Genomic DNA, 18,725 nt, shown 5'->3' on the forward strand with positions numbered 1-18,725 from the left:
GCCCTGTCTGTTTTTTACCTTTACTTTTGTCCAGTTTTGTTGTCCTTGTTTCTAGCTGTTATGTTTATTTATGTGTAAGTACGTAAACCGGAGTTAAAAAATATGTGTACTCATACCTGGCCAATAAAGTGTATTCGGTTGGTACCATAATAATCAGTCTAGGTTGGTACCCATGGATGTATTAAAAAAAACTTGGTACCGGACTGAACCAGACAGTTGAAACTGAACGCTTCCTGCGAAACAGAACCCAGGGAACAAAAGCCCTAACTTCGACCCCGTGCCCCGGAAATGATTTAGTCTCGAATGAGCGACATGTTTTCGTTCATACGAGAAAGACGTTTTTGCTAGTTTATCAAAACAAGACAATTAATCGAGTAGGAATTGAACATTACAGCAAAAATGTTTTACCATGTAAGTATCTGCAATACCCTCCGTGTATGAGCCGGCTAATAGCAGTGTTTGCGTGTTTTGTTTGTCAATGTGTGCCTAGCTTGAGCTGTTAGCATAACGTTAGCTAACGTAGCTGAACACAACTTAAAATCTTTGCTGCATTGATTAGCTTTGTTGTTTTATAGTCATGCAGAAATAATATATAAAGTTTTAGTCTTTTAGTCTTGATTAACTATCACATTTATAATAACTTAAAAGTAAAATATCTAACATTATGCAACCCACACTACCAATAGAAGCGTTGTCTTATAATGCACGTATATTTTTTGTGTTCTCAGATTTCTTTGGAGCATGAAATTTTACTACACCCAAGGTATTTTGGTCCTAACCTCCTAAACACGGTGAAGCAGAAGCTTTTCACAGAAGTGGAAGGTACCTGCACTGGCAAGTGAGTGGCTGCAAGACTCAATTATGTGCTATTACATACAAATGACTTGTGTTTGTTCTGAGCAGAGCTCATTAGTTAAGTGGTACAGAGGCTGTAATTTTACTGGAGTTGTCATTTCAGTGAAATGTTAGACCTTTTTAGATGGAAACAAATATTACTAAAGTGCAGTGAACTTAAACCCAATGCAGAGATGCGTGTACACACTTTGAGGGATATAGGCAGAAATAAACAAATCGGCATTTCCGTCTCCTTCATAGGGCATAGATCATCGAATAATAATAGAAATTCTGGTAGGACTTACTTGGGGATTGGGCTATTTGACAACTTGTGTATACTATGTGTAATGATTTTGATACTTTTAGTTTAACTTTAGCCTTTTTTGATTTATGATCTGTGGAAAAGAGTTTTGACTTGGCAATAAAAAAAACACAAGCAAAGGCAACATATCAAAGCTGATATTTGTTATTCCCTTTAAGTCATCATGACAGTATCAACAATGCATGACAAAGTTATCAACTTTGTATTCATAATACTGCATGCACATATACATTGATTAATGTCTCTCCTTCAGGTACGGCTTCGTCATCGCAGTCACCACTATTGACAACATCGGGGCGGGTGTAATCCAGCCGGGGAGAGGGTTTGTCCTCTACCCAGTCAAGTACAAGGCCATTGTGTTCCGCCCATTTAAAGGGGAGGTGGTTGACGCTGTGGTTACTCAGGTTAACAAGGTGAGGGACAAAGCAGTGCAGGTTTCTGGACTCTATGCAGATTGCTAAACTGTAACATTATTCTTATACGATGACATGTGAAATCTGACATTACTTCTGACATATAATTGATAATATAATAAATCATTCTGACACTGCATTGCTTACTAACATTTTCTGATGTCCAAAACATGTACATTTATTTCTGAAAGATCTGCACAGTATTGTAACTGGTTATGTTTACATATGTTTCCCAACTTATGCTGTTTTGTGATATAAATCATATTAATTATAAGATAATAGTATTTTATATTGGCTAATTGCAATTTTCTACTGTTATAGAGCACATCTTTTAACTTTATCACAGTAAATGTGCTTTCAGTAAAGAGTTTATGCTTCTGAAGTGGTTGATGTGTTGAATATAAAGTAATTATTAACTGATAATAGACTTTGTTTTTTTTGTGTTTTATCTAAGTTATATTTTTCTCTATTTTCTCGCAGGTTGGATTGTTCACAGAAATTGGTCCCATGTCTTGCTTCATCTCTCGCCATGTGAGTCAACTTAATTTAACAACTTAATCTATAGTTATTGACCGAATCGGTTGGCTTCAATACCCTTTTGATTTATATTATCTTTATCTCACAAGAAACTTTTTTTTGCAGTCCATCCCCTCAGAAATGGAGTTTGACCCCAACTCCAATCCTCCTTGTTATAAGACAGTTGATGAGGTAAGAATATTCATTATTTCTCATTACATGATGGAGATAAAAATAAAAAAAAGATCTGAATATTACACAAAAGTTTTTAGTCAAATAAATGTTCACCAGATATTTTCATTTTTTTGCCTTTTACATCTTTTAACATTAAATGAGCTTGTAAAAATCCAGGTAATTATAGTAACACTGGTGTTAAGAAGGTTTTTTTCAGGAGGCAAGAATGGAACAAAAAGTATGCCATAAATTCTGTAGGCAAAGTAGTTGCGGTGCTACTTGTTGTTCTGCTCCTGTCATGTGACTGTTGCTGAGTCTGGCATTTAATTATGTTTTCTTCTCTTCCTTTCAAGGACATTGTAATCCAGCAAGATGATGAGATCCGGCTAAAGATTGTGGGAACAAGAGTGGACAAGAATGACATTGTAAGTGTTTTTTTTTTCTTTTCTTTTTTCTCCTCGCCATAGCCAAAGACATCAAAAAAGGTTGTGTCACTATATCTCCGATGTTACACAGTTGTTTATTAAATGGATGTACTGTATTGTTGATTTATAATAAAGCTTTCCCCTTTTTTCAGTTTGCTATTGGATCTCTCATGGATGATTATCTGGGTGAGTATTACACATAACCTTGTCATACAGATGGTAGATCTGCTCGTTGGATTTTCATGAATTGATAATGCCTTACATAGATTTATTTCATGTCAAATTATAATGCACAATATGGAAAATGTGATTCATAGTTTGACAAAACAGGTTTTTATTGCTCTAATTGTGTTACTGTGGTTGCAATGCAACACTTTTGACTGTGTTTTTATTTTCAGTTTCATGGTTGATCGTTGAACTTGCCTTCTGTACTTTATTTCCAGGTCTTGTGAGCTGATTTGCCCCAGAGGAAGCACATTTCACATTGGACATTTTATGTAGTAGCCTAGTCATTTCTTTGTTAAAATGAATATTTTTCTACACTGATTGATAGGGTATTACAGGTAGAGAAGCATCATAGTGACACAATTGTATTATTATACACAACCTAAATTAGCTTTTTTTTGAACTGGTGTAAGATTCAAAGAAAACCCAGAGACTGCTTGCTAAATGTATAGAAAGATGGCTCACAATGCAGCACATTATTCATTTGCTGTTTCTTACATGTAGAATTCAAAATTTCTATCTCAACTATATGGTTTGGTTTTTTTTTGTACTGGAATAAAGTATTTTATTTGTTATCTTTGTATGCTGTTTCATGTTTTAAATTGAATATCTTGTCAGAGCATTGATCTTTCTTTTTGTGCAAAGAGACATGATGCGCAGCTGCAACTGCGTGAAACGCATCTCTCTGTGGCCGTACATAACCTTAGCCGAAACGTGAACGCGGAAATTGCAACGGCGCGCACGGCTTGGGGCCGTAAATACGTCAGTGGGACGCTCGTTCTTTCTTTCTCTCGTCCTGAAGATGGCGGCAGGGGTGAGTAAGATGGACAGATGGCTAGTTTTGGGGTTTTCTCTCAACTTTCCAGGCGCAATCCGACGAAAATCTTGCCCATCTGCACTTGTGCTGAGCACCTTTACACGTTAACCATGTCCTCTGTCTGTTAATTAGCTGTTATTGGGGATATTTATGAAGAATTTCATTCAGTGTTCGTACAAACTATGGTTAGCTTTTGCTGTCCTGACGTTGCATTCACTGTAAAAGACGCCCCTCTCCCGGCCCAGGCTTTTGCCACGTTAACGTGGCTGTTTTCGAGCCGTGAAAACTTACTGTCGCATTTATAGGCGTTTTCGCCAGACGTTGGTGCTTATGTCCTTTGTTGTAATGCAAAGGCTAACCTGTTACGTACTTAGTTTAAAGCTAACGTTATGGGAACGAAGACTGGTCGGGTTATATTACCGGTAACAATAGCTAGCATAAGTTAGCATTTAAAGCAAGCTAAAAGCCACGTGAATATAGCTCTTTTTTTTTCCCCCTCCCCATTGTAGTTGGTCAACAGCCACGTGAATATTGTAATTTTTTTCCTTGTTGGTCCACAAAGTACTTTGGCAGTCGGTAGTTACATCTAACTAACGTTACGACCTAGCATCACCCTGCTCCCAGTCCATTTTAAACCGATCGAGCTTATAGATTTGGATAGCATCGTTCATTTTGAACATTCATTTGTTTAAAGAACACTACTAGACCAATGTATCTCTACTGAATGTGTGGCTTTGTTGACCATACTTTTCTTTCTCCCTAGTGTAATCTTTAAATTAACCGAATTTGTATTACAGGGCGAGATTTTTTTTTTTCCTTGTTAGGTGATATTGCCATGCGAAACATCCTTAGGTTTGCTCAGTGTCTTGCTAACCTGGCAGCAAAAATGTAATGCTTGTATGTTCAAATTAGATTTCTTATGTGTTTGATTGTTTTGATTAATGTAGGGTTGTCTCCTCTGTTTCCAGACTTTGTACACGTACCCAGAGAACTGGCGGGCCTTCAAGGCCCAGATTGCAGCCCAGTACAGTGGGGCTCGCCTCAAAGTCGCCAGCGGCTCCCCTGCCTTCACCTTCGGGCAGACGAACCGTACTCCTGCCTTCCTCAACAACTTTCCGCTGGGCAAGGTTAGTGAAGTAGTGCTTGGCTTGTAGGGCTAGGTTAGTGCAGTAGTGCTTGATTTGTAGGACTATTGTTACACCGTAGCTCTTGTTTCAACAATGAATGTGGCGAATCGGTTACTGCCTTCAAGTCGATTATCCAATAATTAAATATAATAAATTATAAAAGCTTTAACTGTTTTGATTATGCCACTGTTGTGTAACTAACATGTTTCCACTTGACTGCATGATGCTCTGGATATAATAAAAAACATGCTACATGTGTTAAATTATTACTGAATTTTGTCCTTGTTTGTAGGTACCTGCCTACCAGGGAGATGACGGTTTCTGTCTGTTTGAGAGTAATGCCATTGCTCACTACTGTAAGTCTCACATTTAGTAATATGGTTAAAGGGGTGATAGAATGATTATATAGGGTATTTCACACTGTTCCTTATGGTCTCCTAATGGGGTATGTAAGATTAGTTGGGCTGAAAATGGCCTGGTTGATATTTTACTGGCCCTTATGCATCCCTGTGTTTTGGCCCTATTTGTAACAAGAGCTTTTCTTCCAAATATGGTATGGTCATGAATATTTAGATGAGCTGCGCGCTGATTGGTTGGCGGACACCTTGCCATACAAAAAAAAAGAAGCTGAAATTAAAAATTGTTTGCAATCCCCAATACACATACATTAGAGAAGCGACAGAATCTCACATTCCAGACACTGCGATGTTTCATTACCAAATTCACTTCTGAGACTTTTTAAGCGAGAAATCAACTATATAAAGCTGAAATATGGGCCGTTTTACAAAAATTTGATGGCTAATTGCAAATTTGGTAAGACGGCCTTTAAGAGCTCCACACAGTCTGACGAAAGGGGCAGCCTGCTGGGCTCCATACCCAGCGCAAAGTCACCCTTTGTGGATACTGCACTACGGGCTCCGCTGCCGCGCCGTAACTCTAATATATTTACGGTTTTGAATTTCGGTCACGCATTACTATATAACATCATTCCCCAATGTCTTATAAAGCTAACCGTTGTGTCCGGATTTGTTTTGTAAGGCATTTTACGCGCACGCGAGGAGTCTTTGTAGGACGAGCAGCTGCTTGCTAGATGTCCCATTCATTACAATGGGGAAATACCGCAGCTAGCTAGCTACACTTTTGCCATAACTAAATTATATTTACAGTTTGAATTTCGTCACGGCATGAATATTACAGGTTCCTCAAGGTCTTACAAAGCTTAGCTTACACTTGTCCGATTTCGGATTTCAATTGAATGTATTTTTTTGAATGTGAGAGTTAGGAGGAGGCTAGCTAGCTCTCATTGATGGACTCCATCTCACCGCGGCTCTATCAATGAGACTTGCGGACAAGTGGCGTTTATTTCCCCGATGGTTTGTTTAAATAACTCAACACACATACCCATTTTAAGATTAACTGGAACCTGCGGGCTGCGGTAAAAGATTGCGGGCGTAACAAGCTCGCTGACACTGCGGTCAGGGCGGCGATGTAGCAACCCAGGCAGCACCAACACCGGCACTAAACTCCGACACAGTCGGAGAAAATTTGCAATTAGCCATCCTTTTTCGTAAAGCGGCCCATATTTGAGCTTTATATGGTTGATTTCTCGCATAAGAAGTTTCAGAAGTGAATTTTGTAACGGAATAGCAGAGATCTGCGTGACCTAGCTAGATTCAGAAAACTACCTGATCTCAGGTCAGTTGTGTAGCCTATGTAAATGTTGGGGCGTGACCGTTCTCTTATACACCCATGGGCTGACAAAGGTTCCGGTTTTTGGGGGGTTGACGTCAACTTCCAGCTTTGTTGGGATTCGCCCGTTTTCAGCGGCAGTTTCAAAATATGAGATTTTCATAGTAAAGGGGTGTCAATGTGATTTTGAGCTTCTATGTATGTCCTATTTACCCACCGAACTGTCGTTATTCAACTATGACAGGGTAAAATCGGTTTTGCGTTCTATCACCCCTTTAACTTAAGTGTCTTATGCACTATCAATTTGTTAATCCAAAATGTCCCTATTTATTGTGCACCTAAGTCTTAAGGAAGTAGAGTAAATGCTCCTCTGTTTAATGGACAGTTTCTCCATGAATACATTTGGTGTTTCCTGAAGGTCTAGAATTTGTGGTGGAATTTGTCACTTGAATCAGCAAACTATTAGTAAATTCATAAATTAACAGGTCACTGTGCTCTAGCACTTGCATTACATGCAAGTTTCCTGCATTTCCTGCACACCTTAATGAATTGCACCATCGTTATTTATACCTGATGGATGGGTTTGAAATGTCTGTTGCACTGTCTGCGCTTAACGCAATAGCTTTTCCATGCATGCTTTTTAAAGGTAATACATCAGTAAAATAGTTTAAATCCATGAAAACAACTTTTATGCTCTCTGTGTACAAAATGTGGAATGATTATGATTCTACAGTTTTTTTTTTGTTTTGTTTTTTTTGTTATTTCTTTCCTAAACGCTCTCCACCTTTTTCAACCACAGTGAGCAATGATGCCCTGCGCGGTGCCACTCCCCAGGCCGCAGCCCAAGTGCTGCAGTGGGTGAGCTTCGCTGACTCAGAGATCATCCCTCCAGCCAGTGCATGGGTCTTCCCAACTCTGGGAATCATGCAGTTCAACAAGCAGGTGTGCAGCTCAGCATTTTATGGTCAAGCTTAAGACTTTTAAATTATTACTTGATAGCTGTGGTGGAAGTTGTGTGCCAGTTTCAGTTTGTCAGAGTGTGACACCCTGTAGTTGAGACTTGGCACATCTGTTGCGTAATCATGCAAAGTCATTCTTCTATCCGGGCTGTCCAGGCTACAGAGCAGGCCAAGGAGGATGTGAAGAGGGTCCTTGCAGTGCTGAACCAACACCTGAACACTCGTACCTTCCTTGTGGGAGAGAGGGTCAGCCTTGCTGACATCACTGTGGCCTGCTCCATGCTCTGGCTCTACAAACAGGTTTGACATACACACCGCAGATAACAGTAACACAAAGCATCTGAAACACTATTTTCATTAATTGTGACATTTCTTAGATTAATACTTGATATTTGAGTAGAGACACTTTTGTCCCCTGTAGGTCCTTGAGCCTTCTTTCCGTCAGTCTTACCCCAACGCAACTCGCTGGTTCACCACCTGTGTCAACCAGCCCCAGTTCAAGGCTGTCCTTGGAGAGGTCAAGCTGTGTGAAAAGATGGCCCAGTTTGATGGTGAGTAACTATAAGCAATTAGATCAGAAGGCATACATATTGAGCATCGTCCACGACGTCACACGGCACCTCCGATTAATATTTAGATAAGTTTATGAAAGTTTTATCGATCTTCTTACCCTTTTTTCCAGCGAAAAGCTAACGAGCTAGGCATCACGGGTGTCTTTGTAGCCTTTACAGAAGGTTTTCTATCCAGCCTGGAACTTGTGCCTCTTTTCAGAGTTGTTCAGCAATAAATCCAAACTTGCATCCAAGATTTATCCACTCGATGTCCATAATTTATCTCGTTTTCGGTCATTTCTGCTTCTAGCTTCTTGCCGTCTTCTCCTGCTAATAGCTAACGAGCTAGGCATCACAGGGGTTTTCGGTCATTTCTGCTGCTAGCTCTGTGCTCGTCTAGTATAAATCTCCCATGATGCTTTGGTTTTCAACCAATGGGAAGGCTGGTCTGTCACACAGACAATAGAGAGTGGAAAAGAGAGATCATTCCAGGCTGTTCTGAGCGAGAACAAAGAGTAAAGTGAAAAAGAGAGATAATTCCGGTCTATTTCAGAGAAGAATGGTGTCACTGTTTAGATATTTGGGATACTTTTGGGCCTTTTTTGAAGAAATGTAAATATTTATTTTTACACTGGATGACTCCAAATACATAGAACTGTTTTAGACAACACAAATGCTTGTGTAGCATTGCTGTGTGGTGTGATATCAATAAATATGACATTATTTTGATTATTGGCAAAAGCGTCTTTGGACTTTTTTCAAAAAATTATATATTTTATCAACTGTATAAGTTGTAATGTTTATTTCTTCAGTTTGACACTCAAGACATATGGGAACTGATTTAGAGATTGGCTTAGCTTTTATTGTTCTGTGTGTGATATCAAAAAATATCTACGAGATTCATTTTCCGTTTTGTCTGTCATACAACCTTTTTTTTACATTCAAGTGACCGCACTACAGCACAAATATTGTAATAGCCCATTTTTTCCCGAAAAAAATGATGTACATTAATTGATTATAGACAACAGGGTTGATGTTTTACAAGCTTATTTAGAAAATAAAAGCCAGACGGACAAGGAATTGTAAAAATGGCCTCAGGGCTCTGAGGGTTAAAGCTATTAAATTAAATACTGAATTACTTATCAAGAGTGCTGATAATTCCCTTAAACATAAATTTTCTTGCAATATTTCAAAATTCATCTCCAAAGACCAGAAGGATGCTCCCCTGTCATTGGGCAAGGCAGTGTCCAATCATGGCACCAAGTCTTAATCTGACAGGGGAAGAGAAACTTGAGACCATGTTCATCCCAGTCATCTCTGTTTCAGTGAGCAATAGGCTGGTTCATGCTATGGGCACAGTAAAGAGTCTGACCTTAGGATATTGAACTGTTACTGACAGAACTACTTTATGGATTGTGTTAGTTTTGAGTGCAAAACCAAAGACCGATAATTGAACACTTAACAGAACATGTTTCTTGGTGTTTTCTTCCATTCCTCCAGCAAAGAAGTTTGCTGATATGCAGCCCAAAAAAGAGACTCCTCCTAAGAAAGAGAAGGGTGGAAAAGAGGCAGCCAAGCCCCAGGAGAAGAAGGAAAAGAAGAAAGAAGAGAAGAAGCCTGCCCCAGAAGAGGAGATGGATGACTGTGATGCTGCTTTGGCCTCTGAGCCCAAAGCCAAGGACCCCTTTGCACACCTGCCGAAGAGGTAGAACGATCTTAATGCTTGTCTAAATTATATATTTTTTTTTCAACATTTTCTAGATAGCAGTGGCCAACAATGAAATTCTTACAGTGCAGTACACAAATTGGGGAAACTCTCCTCTTTAGAGAAAACGGGTGGTCCCCTGTCATTGGGCAAGGCAGTGTCCAGTATGGCACCAAGTCTTAATCTGACAGGGGAAGAGAAACTTCAGACCATATATTCATCCCAGCCATCTCTGATTCAGTGAGTAAAAGGCTGGTTCATAATATGGCCACAAGCTAAATTGAACCTTAAGATTTACAGTATTTGTTTTTGCTATTTTTAAAATTGGTTATTTTTAACCAGTGATTCGCCTAAATCTTTTGTTTTTATGGTGCCGCAGGCGGCAACTACATGTTTCCAGCAAAACGGGTCAATCGCAGAAAGTACAGTACGTTATGTACTTTATAAATGAAATGTCAGACTGACGGACATGTGATGTACAATCTTTTTAGGAAACAAATGATCTTTAGAAATGTTTCATGAAAGTGTATTCAACTTTTATTTTTGTTAAAGAAAATCCCAATACTCAATACTATCATTAAAAAGGAAAATCGCAATCCAAATTGAATCGGTACGCATATTGTCCTAATGTACACCCCTTTTTTTTTTTGTGACCCTTGTGCGGTCTTCCAGTCAACCTTGAAAAAAGGGTTATTTGTGCATTTATACACCTTAAACTGGGTAAGCTCGAGTTATGAGCCTGCAAATGCACCGTAGGTTATAACTGCCCCTCCACACTCCGTTGCGTTAGTTTTTGAAATAGAAATTGAAGAGAGCAGTTGGAAGCAAGAGTGCCAAAAACGGCAGCAACAGGAGCTTTAAATCCGCTAAGGACTTTGCCATGAGAAGACCCATTTTTGGCACTGAAAGGTTGTATGTCTTCCCCCGCTTTCCAAAATGTGATCTTGGCGAAGGTCAACCGGAAGAAAAAGCCTTATTCTGACCAGTTGGGCGTTGCCGAGCATCACCTAATGCACCGGAGGTAGTTACACCAGTCATTCTTCCCCGCTTATGTATATGGGTATAACTGGCATAACCTGGTTATTAACATACCCCAGTTACTGCTGTGCTGCATTTTCAAATTACAAAACTTCACAAGTGTGAAGTTGGTGTGCTGGGGAAATAATGAACTAGTTAAAACACAACGTGTATATTAGAGCGCAGATCGGGCCACATTTCTCTGTCCAAGCCCCGCCCGCATCCGACAGGCATTTAGATATTTATGTCCGAGCCCGACACTTAAAATCTTTTGTTTTTTTTTCCTCCATACTTATGACCCATGTACGTTTCTTTGTGTGGAAAACCCGCTTTTATTAAGCAACTATAGGAAGGCATTCGGGAATGTCAACAGATGAGCACATCAGCGCACACGGCAACAAGCGCACATTAACACAGGCATGCACCTACATAATAAGCTTTTTTAAATTTAAAATGTTCAATTCCTTATCGCGCTGATGTGACCGAAACCGACCCGAACGTCATTTCTAAATATCTGTCCGAACTCAGCCCGTCAGGTCCCAATGGGCTTGTTTTGGGTATCCAACCTCTAATGTATGTCTAATCATGTCTTTTACGCTTTGCCTAATTTCCACACGTCTTTCTCTCTCTCTCTGTGTGTGTGACCTTTTCCCTTTTTTTTTTTTTTTTTTTTTAGCTCATTTGTCATGGACGAGTTCAAGAGAAAGTATTCTAATGAAGACACCATGACTGTAGCCATTCCCCACTTTTGGGAGCACTTTGACCATGAGGGGTACTCCATCTGGTACGGCCAGTACAAATACCCAGAGGAGCTTACACTTACCTTCAAGAGCTGCAACCTTATCACAGGTGAGACTCAGCAGCTGCCACTTCCCTCACCACCTTGGATCTAAAGTGAATGCCCATTTATTGTATGTCAGTCCTACTTGTGTAATCTGGAGCAATAGGGTGCCTCAGTGGTCGGAAAGAAACTTTTTAAATGTGGTCACGTATGAGGTTTGCTGGTTCATGTGTTGGTGTGAGTTTCCTGTTAGTTCCGGTTGGCTCCCTTGAGCCGAAGACAAGCAAGTCTGTTTTTTAATAGTGGTGTAAAGGTTTTTGTTAGCCAAATAGGTATTGATCATTACTTAAATGTTGCATGTTTGTAAATGATTTATTTTAATAATGGATTGCAAGTAAGGCTTCTAGAATTAAAATCACCTGGAGGCCTAGTTCATAGATTCTTTAGTGACATGAACATGTTTCCTCAGTGGTTTGGCCCATATTTCAATGTAGCACAGCTTTTCTGTGAAGTTTGATTAAAAAATCATGCTCAGAACACATAACTAAGGATAAGTTTAACCAGGTTTGGTTGCCGCTCAAGCCACTGCTCGTCTTTGGAATAATTACATTTTGAAACTTTAGCAGCTGCTTCTCAAGTTTTTGTGCAGAAACAGGCCTGTACACCAACCAGGAAACGCCCCTCTTTAGGGGGAAAATGGATGCTCCCCTGTCATTGGGCAAGGCAGTGTCCAATCATGGCACCAAGTCTTAATCTGACAGGGGAAGAGAAACTTGAGACCATGTTCATCCCAGTCATCTCTGTTTCAGTGAGTAATAGGCTGGTTCATGCTATGGGCACAGAAAAAAAGTCTGTAAGAATGCTGAAATGTAGACAGAACTGCCCTACAGGTGTTTTGGCCTTTGTTTGCCCCTATCTGAAAAGGTGGGCATGGAAGTTGATCATCCAGATAAACTTCTAGTGTTAAGTCATTAAAAAAAACCATGTTGGTTAATGTTTGAAGCAGAATTGACATTACATTGTATGTCATGACTTTTTGTTTCTATTGATAACATGTCTCAAACCCTTCACAGGTATGTTCCAGCGCCTGGACAAACTCCGAAAGAACGCCTTCGCCAGTGTCATCTTGTTTGGCACCAACAATGACAGCAGCATCTCTGGCATCTGGATCTTCAGAGGCCAGGACCTGGCCTTCACTGTAAGTATTGAAAAGGGTAAACACCCTTTCCAAACTGTCCTATCCTGAGAACGTTCCAACAATCTACTACTTGATTTGGGCATTCATGTGTATAGTCACTATGAAATACAGCTCAAATTAAATGCATGTTTCCTGAGTGACAAAATGTTTGATTGGATGAGACTCATCTCAGAGTTGGACAGTCCCCTGTCATGGGCAAGGCGGTGGCTAATCATGGCACAGAGTCTTAATCTGATGGGGGAAGAGAAACTTGAGACCATATTCATCCCAGTCATCTCTGTTTCAGTGAGCAATAGGCTGGTTCATGCTATGGGCACAAATTATATCCAAGTTCAAGAGTTAAAATTTACTTTAAATATTAGATGTTGTAAATTGTTAGATGTCTGCACTGCTGTTTGGGTTTTTGTCATTGGTTATATTCAGTCAAGTGAAGAGACTGCAGCTCAGAATTAAAATGGTGAGAAAATGTTCAAGTAAATGAGTCTTAACAAAGCATTTTATTTAATTCCCATCCTAGCTGTCTCAAGACTGGCAGATTGACTACGAATCATATGACTGGCGCAAGCTGGATTCAAAAAGTGAGGAGTGCAAGACCATGGTAAAGGAGTACTTTGCCTGGGAGGGAGACTTCAAGCACGTGGGTAAAGCCTTCAACCAAGGCAAGATCTTCAAGTGAGAGGACACTGGGACAGCCTGAACAAAAGCATTATGCGCTTCTGATTTCCAGCACTTAAAAACCAGTGGACTTTCAGCCACCACGTGCTTACTTTACTGCAAAAATGACTTGGAATGACAGAGTTTTGAAGACAAGTGAATTGTCTCAGTGGCCCGAAACTGGTTTTTTTGTTGTTTGACCTGCGAAATAAAGCATTTTCCACAATGCCACCTATGGGATTTAATGTCTGTGGTCTGACTTTAGTCTGTTTGTGTTCAAAGTTTTGTGTGCAAACTCATCTACAAATGAATTTAATTTTGTGCATCTCTCTCAAGAGTGCTACTCAGAAAAGGGGACAAAGTAAATGGTAATGGTAGGAATATTATTTTTTTTTTGTGTGCACAGACTATGATCAATAAAAAGACAGAGTAATGTAGCAGCTGCTGAAAATCTTGCTGTAGAAGTAAAAACCATTACGTAGAAGTTAATTCAACACTCTTGACATCAGTGTTGTGTGATACGAGCACACTTGACCACACCCAATGGCAATGCCGGGTGTGGTTGGAAATCTGTCGTTTATTATTCACCAGAAGAGGTGAGTGAAACAAAGCTATTCAGCTTGGTGTCAAGTAACTAACATTTGTGACTCATAGATACTAGACACTTTGTGATCCACTTTTACTGTTGCGAATGGGTGAATAAATTTAGCATCCTAACTGGGGAAACCTTTTCTTTTTGGAACATTTTAATTTGTCCTACTGCGGTTTATCAGTTACTTCAACACTAGGCTAAAGGTTAGGCTGATGCTGCAGTGTTCTCTTATTCCTGCAGGGGTCAAGCAAAGACTTGTCATTGGAAAGCTGTTGAATGGGAAACCTCCGCAGAGAAAATGACGGGGTTGAGCTCTGCGGTTTGCTCATGCTAAGACAGGAATGTGGTCTGCTTTAAACTGAGTTCTTGTTTTGATGTTTCTGGTGCTTCCCCCAAAGAGGAAGCCTGAAACCTCTTTACAAAGACATCCACTTGGACGCTCTATCTTCTACAAGGCCACATAAAATCTTTTACACTGAATTATGTATTTTACTAAAAACCTGTAAATTGACTTACAGGTTAATTTTATGAATACCTGTAAATTGGAAATCAGCATTTAAAAATGAGAAAAGCCAGCACACTTTAAAAATAATTCAGATTGTAAATGCATCATATTTGAGCATGACTTCATAGGCTGATATAAGAAATGTTGACCACACCCCACTAAAATGCAGAAATGTCACGTTTCGTTACCTACTTCTGCAAGTTGGTATTAAAGAAAAAAAGCTTTTCATAAAGAGGAATAGACCATGTTTATAGTCTGCCGTTTTCTGTGCATGCATAGATTCAGACATTCGTTTCACATCAGACTGAATCCCTAAATTGAACTGCAAACTTTATTTACTAAAAAATAATGTAATTATTTCTGGTGGAGTTAGTGTGGTACTGTAAAGATGAATCATTTCTTTTAAACAGACACACCCAACCGTATTGAAGTTAGTATCACACTCTTCATCATTTGCTGTTGACTGTTCACACACCTGCAGTCTGGCTAATCCTTCCAATTCTGCTATAACTGGTTTCTTTGTTCGGTGCTTCATTGTGTGTTGTCCATAGCTGCAGGTAAAATAGGACACCTGGACCAGTCCATATAGGATTATAGTATATGAATTAAGATTTATATTCATAAGAATTTCACCTTTGAATGTCAGTCTTGCGATGTTCAATATTAAGCACAATCAACCCTAGTTTAATCACTGAATATGTTCAAATCTAGAGTTAAGATGTTTTGTGGATCTGTTTTTCTCTCAGACACACTCACACACACATGAGAAATGCACAAGAAAGGAATCCCATCCCAGAGTGAGTCAGATGTGTCATTTTTTCCAACCAGCGTGATTCAAGATAATTTTGGCGCAACCATCTTCCACCATAGTGTTGAATCAGGGAAGCCATTTTAGTTTGTTCTGTGGTCTCATGGAAGTCAGAAAATGGAAATGTTCCCACAACAGTGAAGCGCCCAAGTCCTTGAACACATGACTCACCCATCCTGTGGATCGTGGTGGAAGAGGGCTGTAACTTGAGCAAATAACTTCAACTTGTGCACCCACAGCATCGCGGCAGTTACAACACCGCTGATGGCTAACCCTTCGATTGCTGAAGGAGTGGTGTTACAAAAGTCCTTTAATCATGCAATCAAATATGAAATTAATGTTAAGAGAGAACACACACAGTTTTAACCCTTTTGAGGCAAGTTTCCTATGCAACGGGTACAATATTGAGTCCATACAATATTCTGGTCCTTATCTGTTTAGTAACTTCAGAGTTAAAAAGCTAAACTTAAGCTAGCCACAAGAACAATACACAGTTTTATGCCAACAGCAACATTTCCTCTTCCAACCCTGCCAACCTTCCTCCCCCCCTGGTCTTTATTTCTCTCTTGGCCACACACTCACTACTTCTTTTTCCTTCCTCTCTTTCTCTCTCCTTTGCTTTTTGGACATATCTCTATGTCCGTGCATGAGGTGGTGGTGGTGGGGGGGGGGGTTCTTAAAAGCAGTTGCAGCAGTGAGGAGTGCTGGCGAGGAAGGAACACAGAGACATGGTGTATTGTTTCATCACACAAGATCCCTGTGTGGCTGTCAGCCCCCTACAGGAGCTTCAGGCATGTTTGCATGTGCTGAGCATCTGGTGGTGCAAGACACACATCTGGAAAAGAGTGAGGCGGCCGGTGAGGGGCTTGGAACTGTGAGATGAAGAGCTAACACTAAGGAATCCAACAAAGTTTTCTCTAAAGAAGCTCAATACATTGCAGATGCTATTGCCAAAGAAGTTAGTTTTCTATGGGTTTAGCATTTTGGGGACTCTAGAATGAGCGTTATAATTATAGTAGAATAAGCAGATGTTTTTTTAAAGTTGTAGCTGTGGCCTAAAAGTCCTTAAATATATAATTCTTTCCCTTTGGATATGTTCACAGCCATGCTACAGTGTTTGGCCTTAATGGCCGATACAAGCGTGTATAAGTATTGTCAGACGGTCGTAGGGGCGTTTCTAGGCAGACAGAAACAACACTCAGCCACCACATATACACAGTCCCACCCTCAGAGTTGTATGGAGTTGTCCTTAGACTCTAGTCTGGGGTTGGGCTTGCAATCCCACTGACACACACACACTTAACTTGCGCAAAAGGAATTGGGGCAGGAAAATGGATCCTTAGTCAGCACATAAGGGTTTCTTCACCTTAAGTGTCCCCTATTTGTGTTTGAGGTAAGAGCCAGGAACAGGTGAATGGTAGCATGGAATTCTAGCAAAGGGTGGTTCTGGGCAGGCAGGCCTTTTGGGGCGTGCCGACCACCATCTCACGGACTAGATGGATCCATACCTCATAAAACCCCACAAAAATCCGAACTATCCCTTTAACGTCGGTTCCGGAGTGAGGGGCGTTTCTTCCCATTGGTGCACATAAAGGGGTGTGAGCTGCACATTTCTCTGTGGAACGTACTGTCTGCACTGTGGCAGTAATTTTGTACTGGAATGGAATGAGTGAGGTCAAAGGTGAGTCTTCTGAGGGGAAATAGCTGAAGAAGGAAAGGAGTGACAAGATGATATGATACAGCAACCAAGTAGGCTTTGCTCACAATGTCTGCAAGTAACATCCTTAAACTGAAGTGGGACACCATTGTTTAAAACAGGGATTATTTATTAGTTATTTCTTAGTGGTTTTGCGTTGCCTTGCAACAGAGGGTGCCAGTGTGAGAGTGGAGAGGAAAGTGCGTGACACGAAGGATGAGAGAGAGAGAGAGAGAGAGAGAGAGAGAGAGAGAGGTACTGCGAAGGGAAAACAGACAGCCCCTGTGCTTTTGGACATGAAACCCCAGAGTTGCCTCTGGCTCATATTACCAGAATCTGGAGGTGGAACACTGGGAGTGGTGTTGTCAAACTTCAGCAAAACTGTAATACGCAGAAATATTGATCACTGTCATTAAAGAAAAGAAAATAAATAAATATAATAGTACTAATAGATTCCCTTTGTATCTTCCTTCCCCTTCAGCAGTGTGTGTTAAAATAATACTGCATTTAAAAGTTAGTCATAATAGCTTTGCAAGCACATTGTGGTTTGGGTGTGTACTGAACCTTCAATTTTCACATCGGCCCCAGGCTATCCAACTGCGACTGTACCTTGTTTTAAAACGAGACTGCAGGTATAGGAACTGAAATCAGCACAGTTTAGAGTAACTTGCGTTGGTTCAAGACATTTAATAAGCTTCTTCTTGCAATGTTTGGTTAAGAAAGAGGCAGGTTGGGCCTTGATGAGCTTACAGGACAAACGGTACCCCAACCAAGCTCGTGAAAGCATAGATTGCCGTTTCATGTATTGACTTGTTGGTGGTTTATGGCTTACAAAGAAAGAGTCAGAGTGTTGGAACATTTGCAGCTATGACTGGAATGTGCAGCCCAGGAAGGTATCTGTTCACAACAGATGGGTGGTGGTGAGCCAAAGGCAGGAGGACCCCCCCTCCCCCTCTTTATCGCTTTCTTGGATTAATGATTCAAAACAGTTAACAGTGAGTGATTGTCAGACACTGTCTAGAAATTGATCACACAGTGGGCTAATCACACGCAATCTGTGTCTCCATGAATGTGTCAAATCTATGGAGTTACTTCACTTTACAGGGGCTGATATGTTGAAACAATTGGGCATCAGTAAGTACACCCAAAAGTAAGCTTTCAGTAACTTAATCACTCTGATTGCACATTGTGACAGCGATGGCAAGACTGAACATGTGAAAGTGTTCCCAGCATCAGTCTGTTCAGATGATTCAGGCTGTGTTGGAAGAAGGGGGGAGACCATCTCATCTAAAAAAAAACATTTACAAACAAAATACAACAAAGTTCCTTACTACGTTACAAACTGCTGTATGGCATGTGATATGTATCCATACACACACACAGGGCATTGCTATGGAAACAGCCCTGTAAGTACCTGCCCCCTTGCTTATTATGTTGCTATAGCAGCCATCCCAGAATAGTCTCTTTTTTTCTCTCTCCGTCCCTTCCTCGTGTTCGTGACTCACAACTTGCAGTGGAAACCACAATTCAATCTGTCTCTCATTCCCCTTTTTCCCTTTACATTCTTCTCTGTACCAAAGGACCAGCTCGCCTTTCTGAGTCATCAGTGTGTGTTTGTGCGTGTGAGACCACGCGCTGTGGGGAATTCCAAAATGATTACCAATGATGAGTTACTATGGTGATGGCAAATATCAGGCGGGGTGACCTGTGTGTTGCA

At 40.4% G+C, this 18,725-nt stretch overlaps 2 protein-coding genes across 4 annotated transcripts; both read left to right on the forward strand.

Annotated features, from left to right (window-relative positions):
- Nucleotides 1-262: 262 nt before the first annotated feature.
- polr2g (RNA polymerase II subunit G) lies at nt 263-3,484 on the forward strand. Its single transcript, XM_039813121.1, has 8 exons — nt 263-411; nt 729-838; nt 1,410-1,569; nt 2,050-2,100; nt 2,212-2,277; nt 2,613-2,684; nt 2,837-2,870; nt 3,128-3,484. The coding sequence occupies exons 1-8, from the start codon at nt 400-402 to the stop codon at nt 3,139-3,141; spliced, it is 519 nt and encodes a 172-aa protein (XP_039669055.1). The 5' UTR covers nt 263-399; the 3' UTR covers nt 3,142-3,484.
- Nucleotides 3,485-3,579: 95 nt separating this feature from the next.
- On the forward strand, nt 3,580-13,652 carry eef1g (eukaryotic translation elongation factor 1 gamma). Of its 3 annotated transcripts, none has more exons than XM_039813118.1 (10): nt 3,580-3,723; nt 4,695-4,853; nt 5,146-5,209; nt 7,342-7,484; nt 7,658-7,801; nt 7,923-8,052; nt 9,553-9,757; nt 11,451-11,623; nt 12,629-12,753; nt 13,271-13,652. In XM_039813118.1, exons 1-10 carry the CDS (start codon nt 3,712-3,714, stop codon nt 13,427-13,429), a joined length of 1,314 nt encoding a protein of 437 aa, XP_039669052.1. In that variant the 5' UTR covers nt 3,580-3,711; the 3' UTR covers nt 13,430-13,652. The 3 variants fall into 3 exon arrangements, with proteins under 3 accessions (XP_039669052.1, XP_039669053.1, XP_039669051.1); XM_039813119.1 differs by lacking the exon at nt 3,580-3,723 and adding an exon at nt 3,893-3,911; XM_039813117.1 differs by lacking the exon at nt 3,580-3,723 and adding an exon at nt 4,101-4,148.
- The last annotated feature ends 5,073 nt before the right edge of the window (nt 13,653-18,725 follow it).

Source organism: Perca fluviatilis, chromosome 10, assembly GCF_010015445.1.
Source record: "Perca fluviatilis chromosome 10, GENO_Pfluv_1.0, whole genome shotgun sequence".
NCBI classification, from domain to species: Eukaryota; Metazoa; Chordata; class Actinopteri; order Perciformes; family Percidae; genus Perca; species Perca fluviatilis.

Coding starts and splice junctions, on each gene's coding strand:
- polr2g (XM_039813121.1), top strand. Junction 839..1,409: donor GAAGGTACCTGCACTGGCAA/GTGAGTGGCTGC, acceptor TCTCTCCTTCAG/GTACGGCTTCGTCATCGCAG. Junction 1,570..2,049: donor TGGTTACTCAGGTTAACAAG/GTGAGGGACAAA, acceptor ATTTTCTCGCAG/GTTGGATTGTTCACAGAAAT.
- eef1g (XM_039813117.1), top strand. CDS start 4,116: ATGGGAACGAAGACTGGTCGGGTTATATTACCG. Junction 7,485..7,657: donor TCATGCAGTTCAACAAGCAG/GTGTGCAGCTCA, acceptor CGGGCTGTCCAG/GCTACAGAGCAGGCCAAGGA. Junction 8,053..9,552: donor AAAGATGGCCCAGTTTGATG/GTGAGTAACTAT, acceptor CCATTCCTCCAG/CAAAGAAGTTTGCTGATATG.